Genomic DNA, 5518 nt, shown 5'->3' with positions numbered 1-5518 from the left:
AACAGCCTCCATCGATGCAGGTTATTCAGGTCGTGTGTGTCATTCAGTGTGACCTCGACTGACTGTGACGTTTCTGCACCATCAAAACAATAAAAGTCGCCTTGTCAGCACTCGATATAATACGTGTTATGACAAACACAAGTCAGAGGAGATAATGATTAAACCTGGTGAGATTATGGAGACGGCTGAAGCATAAAAGCCATTGCAGCTACTATGATCTCACTTGGGTGACATAAAATTCAAACAGAAAAAATTATTCCTTCACGCAATATTGTTGGAAATTAGGCACAATTTACAAAATGTACAGAAACTACCATTTGATAGTGTGGCTCCACTGGTCTGTATTACGTAAGCTGCGCTTTAAGGGCATAATTAGGAATACATCGACCAGGTTCACCACGCTGATCTAGATCAGAGACGCTAAGTGGACCGCACACAGGTAGGTTGTGTAATTAACACACAGGTCCGTCAATTTACCGCAGCTATGGGAGCAACAATTTTCCTGCAACAAAGTGGGCGATATGCGACAGAGACTGAGCGCAGGAAGGGGTGGTGTGTAGATTAATCTACCAGCTAATTAGGGCCCCTTTCACTACACGACAAATGTATGACACTGCACGTATACTGAATGGGCTGCAGCCTCTTCCAGGTGTACACACGTTCTACTCAAGTGATGTCCACCCAGTGAGCCAAAAGCTGAGAGGCTGGCTGATGTGAATGGCTGCCTGCAAACAAAAATGTTGTATCCAACATGCTCTGAGCTATCAAATCATTCAGTAAGGTTATAATGAATAAATAATAATTGCAGTGAAATGTCAAAAAGGCACGCACATCTATCGAGGATCCAGGCATCAGGCAAGATTGGCACAAGACTCAAAGCAGACTAAAAAAGAAAAAAAATCAGTTTAAACTGGGAAATAAAGAAGGAAACATGAAAATAATAATTACAGTAAAAGGACAGGGGCTGGGGAGAGAAACTAGGAGAAACAAAACCCAAACCATGCACACAAAAAGAATCTCCCAATTTTAGTATCAACTTCAGCCTCAGAATGTCAAATAAACCCATCAGGACATCGACACTATTTGGGATCTTCACTCTATATGTTGTGAGACACATTTGCAGCTAGCATAGTGGTGTGCACATCATCAGCGGTAGATGTGAAGACTTTGCAGGTTCCACTTGGAGGTCCAGCACTTGCATACATGTGTTCAGGCTCTGTGTGCTTTGCAGAGGGAAGTCTAAACTTGATCCAGGCTCGGCTGGAATATGCCAACCGCTGCAGCTGGATGGGAGTTTAGGGATGAAAGAGTGCTGATCATGGAAACGGAAAGTGGTCACCAATAAAAAGAGCGAGTCAGGAAGTTGGCGGCTGTGTTCAGCCAGCCCACTCCGTCCGTGATGGAGCCAACACGTGTGACAGCCTTGTCCTGCTCCTGGGCCGGACTCTCCTCCTCAGGCAGGTAGTCTGGGATGTCTGTATCTCCCTCTAGCTGCACTGCCGAGCCCTCCTGGAACGGCATAATCAGCTGTGCAAAGACAATTATTCTTTATAATGTTTGTATTAACACACAAATCAAAATATTTTCCCAGATTTCAGGATGCAGATAATGTGATATCACATAAAGACAAAAGAGAAATGATCATCATATTAATTCTGATCAGAACTGGGCTTGGTCTGCCCCCTGCTGGCCACATAATGAGCTCAAATCAGATTATCCTTTGTCTCAAGGTGGTCATTTTGCATTGTCACAGATGCAAAGTTTGAGCAGTAAGAAAAATATTTTGAAAAAGTTGGTAAAAAAAAACAGATGATAGCTAAGCATGCAATATTAAATACCTTATTATTGTATTATTGTAATGATCAAAACTTGATTGTATGTACATACAAAAAAAATATATATGCAAACACGTAATTAACAATAAGGCAAATAGCCGAATATCTGGGCGGAGATGTGGCCAGTCAGTGTGAATGAGCCAGTCGGTTCTGCTGTCCTTACCTCTCCTCCATCCTCTGTCTTTACCACCTGCTGGGCTGTCAGCACTTTAGTGGAGTTGATAGCTGTGCCCAAGGCCTGTTAGGAAACAGAAAACATCCGTACAGATCATCTGCCTATGACTCAAACATGGAAATATTAACTGCAACAATGTCGAGAATGACAAATGCTGCAGTCCACCATATGTTAACATGTTATACTTGAATCTATTTGGAATTAGGAATTTGTGTAACCATGGTAATAATTACTAGTAAGTTTAATACTAAACATGTGACTCAAGGGGGGCAGATTTAAACCCTCTGACATTACCAACATGTTTTGCCCTCAGGTTACAGGATGACAATAAGTAGTTTACAGTCAACTAAACAGATGTACAAATGTAGGCAAGGATGTTTGAAAGTTAAGCTTAAATGCATTCAACTGTTGGAAGCCGTGAGTGTTTATAGACCCATACACATAAAGTTCATGAAGTCATGTATGATTTTAACAACGTGATAGGTTGATTCCGGAAACCGTGAAAGTTATCTTGCGCCTGGACTTACGTCAGCTTTCAGGTCGGAGCGAACCCTGACAACACATCTCTTGACGGCCATCTGGAAGGTGAAGCTAATAACCCCTCGTATCTTTAACAAGGCCTCTCGCAAAGGCTCCTCCGAGTCTGTTGAGACAGATTAAAGAGTGAAGCAAGGGCTTGTTCACAAACACTGGGTGTTGTGACAGAATGGCACAGAAATATTGTGTATTTAATTGCTACCAACATACGCAGTGACGCAGCTCCATATCTGATTGGTGATTGTAGGGTTTTGCTGGGACTATATGGATGCTGCTGACTAGACGCTGTCTGTCTCCTGACATGTAATCTGACTAGGTGCGTGCTTCCTGCAGTGCAGCTCTCAGGTTCAATCTCAACATCCTGCTGTTCAGTGGCTTACATTTATAACCCCACACCCACATCGGGCAGACAGCACAAGAATTAACCGGCAATACTCTATACTTTATTTGCTCTCAGTCAGATAACTCTGGTTGGGGGCGGGGTCACAACCTCTGGACGCAACGCTAACTGACAAACCAGTTCTGTAGGAAAAATGTCTGAAGGTCTTGTAGACATGTGAGAAGACAGTGTGGACTCTTCCAGAAAGTCAGGACAAACAATACCATTTCCACTTCCTGAAATATGTTGCTGAGAAAGAGCCTTAGATTTTCTGCACAGGTAATTGCTTTACCTTGGCTGACTCAATAAAAACAGATGGAATGAAGCAGTAAGTACTTCTCGACCTTATAAGATCTGCACGCAGGAGTACTTATCAGTTTGACTTGTGTTCTGTATTGATTCTTCATTCAAAACAATGAAGCATTCCAAGTTCTGGTGAAGGGGACTGGGGACTGGAAGTGTTTTTTCACAAGACCGTTCACCACCACCACCAGGGTTGGAGTGAAGACAATGTTTGAATAAAAACACACTTGTTATAAAAGTCAGATGGGTCTGGAGTATTCTTGACTGTATTCAGGGCTGAAGGACAGAGCGTGTCGTATTGTGTGGACTGAAAAGTCCATGGAGACAATTGTAATATGTGATTTTAAAACTGAATTGTATTAGTGATAAACAGTGCAGGTTTTTACAGTTTTTCATGCTAAACACGCGAGACTTACAGAGTCATCTAGCCCATCGATGTGCAGGACCACAGTTTTGGCCCTCTTGTTGTTGGAACCCAGGAAGAACTGAGCTTTCCGGCGACAGGATGCAGCATCTGCTTCAGCCTGTTCAGCCTCTTCTTTGCCAGCTGACTGTAACAGTTCATAGACTTCAGAGGCCAGCAGTTTGGTTTCTCCAGGGGATGTGCTCCTGAGGTGAGAGAGAGTAGAAGTCTATGACACAGGAAATTATCTCCATCATCTGTTTCATTCTGCTGATAGAGCGCTGCCCAACATGTCTGTACAACAGCTATGTTTATTTGTGTCAAGAATTGGCAGAGGTTATGATTTATATCATTTTCAACAGATCAAAACACTCAGTGACCTCTCTGTCTGTATGGAAAGCATCTGGATTTAATTCGCCACCCGTCTATAGACTGCATAACGTATAATTACCGACCGTTTACAAGCACTGTCGACTGCCTCCGCACAATGTACAGAAAAGGAACTAATTAAGCATCTGCTAAGTAGCAAAGTGGTAGTTATTGCTTGGTGCAAAAAAACAAACAAAAAAGAAAAAAAGCAATATTTCAGTGGGCAGGGAGTGCCAGAACTAGTATTTTTGAGGGACCCTGGAATATTCCTGACAATGCTGCTTTGTGGGTCACCTTGTCCAAAACTAGTTCTACTGTAAGCACACAACTAATGGATGTCAGGTGTCCCAAGACTTTCAGCATTCAAAATGTTAATTAACTGAAGAACAGGCCATTCTGTTTTTATGTGAGTATCTGAATCAACTAATGAAATAAGAACACTGTTTAAACAACCTTAAATTGGAAAATATTTAGTAAATATGTATTTATTTTACTCCATGACACATTAGCTTATTCTAGATAGCAAGAATGTGTGCAAAAAGAAGGCACCTCAGCAAAATATGAAAAGCAAGTGTACAGCATTAAAAAACGCACGTGCAGATTGCGAAGAGGTGGCAGGACAAATTAAAATCACAGACACATCTGAAATCTAAAAGGACCCAGTCTAGAAAATGTACAGATAAGCACATATTGCCTGCATAAAAAAAAATAAACCCTTGGTTATGGAGTGTGTGGTGTGTGTGTGTGTGTGTAATGTGACAGCGTCAGGGACTTGCTTCTGCATGACATTCTGCAAACTCAGCATCATGCCCAGCTCGCCCTTCATCTTCTCCCTGTTGGCCCGACATTCTGCCAGGTAGCGTACGGCCTGCAAAGACAAAGGCGCACATTGTCTTCGAACCACCAAAATACCCACAGAAACCTTCAGATACCACACCAGCAAGAATTGTTTACATAGGTACACATGTTCAGTAACAGAATGTTGCATAAGAAAAACAAGGTGCATGCTATGTCCCTGTCTTTACACTCCACTGACTACTTTCAAGCATATGTTACATAAAGCCACTTAAATGTGTACTTGCTGAACAGGTCATGCACTGAACAATAGGGTGGTCGGTTGCTATATTAGGATTTTGTTTAGACCACAAATCAGACAGCAGATGGCACCGCTGTACAGTGGTTTGTGCAGCTTGAGTGCTGCTGTGGGCCACCATGTGTCCACATGTGGGATAGTGTAGTATTGTTATTTTAGTGGGCTCTTCACTTTCCATTATTGCACTGCTTAAGAATACATGTTAAATTTTGAAAAACAGCACAGTGTATTTTTTAAATATCATTTTCAGCCCATCTCCTATAGACCTTTGTCTTGTACACACACAAACACACAATACTCACCAACAGGGCAGAGTAGACCACCTGAGGGTTTGGGTGGTCCAGAAAAGGATGAGACCAGGGAGACAACCATGATCTTCTACTATGGCTCTTCGGTTCAGGGGGTCTGCAGCGAGATCGCGCAG

The 5518-nt window shown here is 42.4% G+C and overlaps 1 protein-coding gene across 1 annotated transcript; it reads right to left on the bottom strand.

The window, feature by feature from the left end:
* Positions 1-1335: 1335 nt before the first annotated feature.
* On the bottom strand, positions 1336-5512 carry LOC144740128 (armadillo repeat-containing protein 1-like; the record flags this gene model as incomplete). The annotated part of the gene is given in 8 exon segments (XM_078623005.1): positions 1336-1527; positions 1999-2073; positions 2538-2632; positions 2635-2653; positions 3646-3838; positions 4778-4869; positions 5397-5443; positions 5446-5512. Coding segments are annotated over 8 exon segments (780 nt in total), but the record flags the coding sequence as incomplete, so codon positions are not given.
* Between the last annotated feature and the right edge of the window lie 6 nt (positions 5513-5518).

The sequence above is a fragment of the Lampetra planeri genome, unplaced genomic scaffold (genome assembly GCF_965212315.1).
Source record: "Lampetra planeri unplaced genomic scaffold, kcLamPlan1.2.h2 scaffold_1918, whole genome shotgun sequence".
NCBI classification, from domain to species: Eukaryota; Metazoa; Chordata; class Hyperoartia; order Petromyzontiformes; family Petromyzontidae; genus Lampetra; species Lampetra planeri.
Note: the sequence above shows the minus strand (reverse complement) of the source record. Positions and strands in the feature narration are given on the sequence as shown.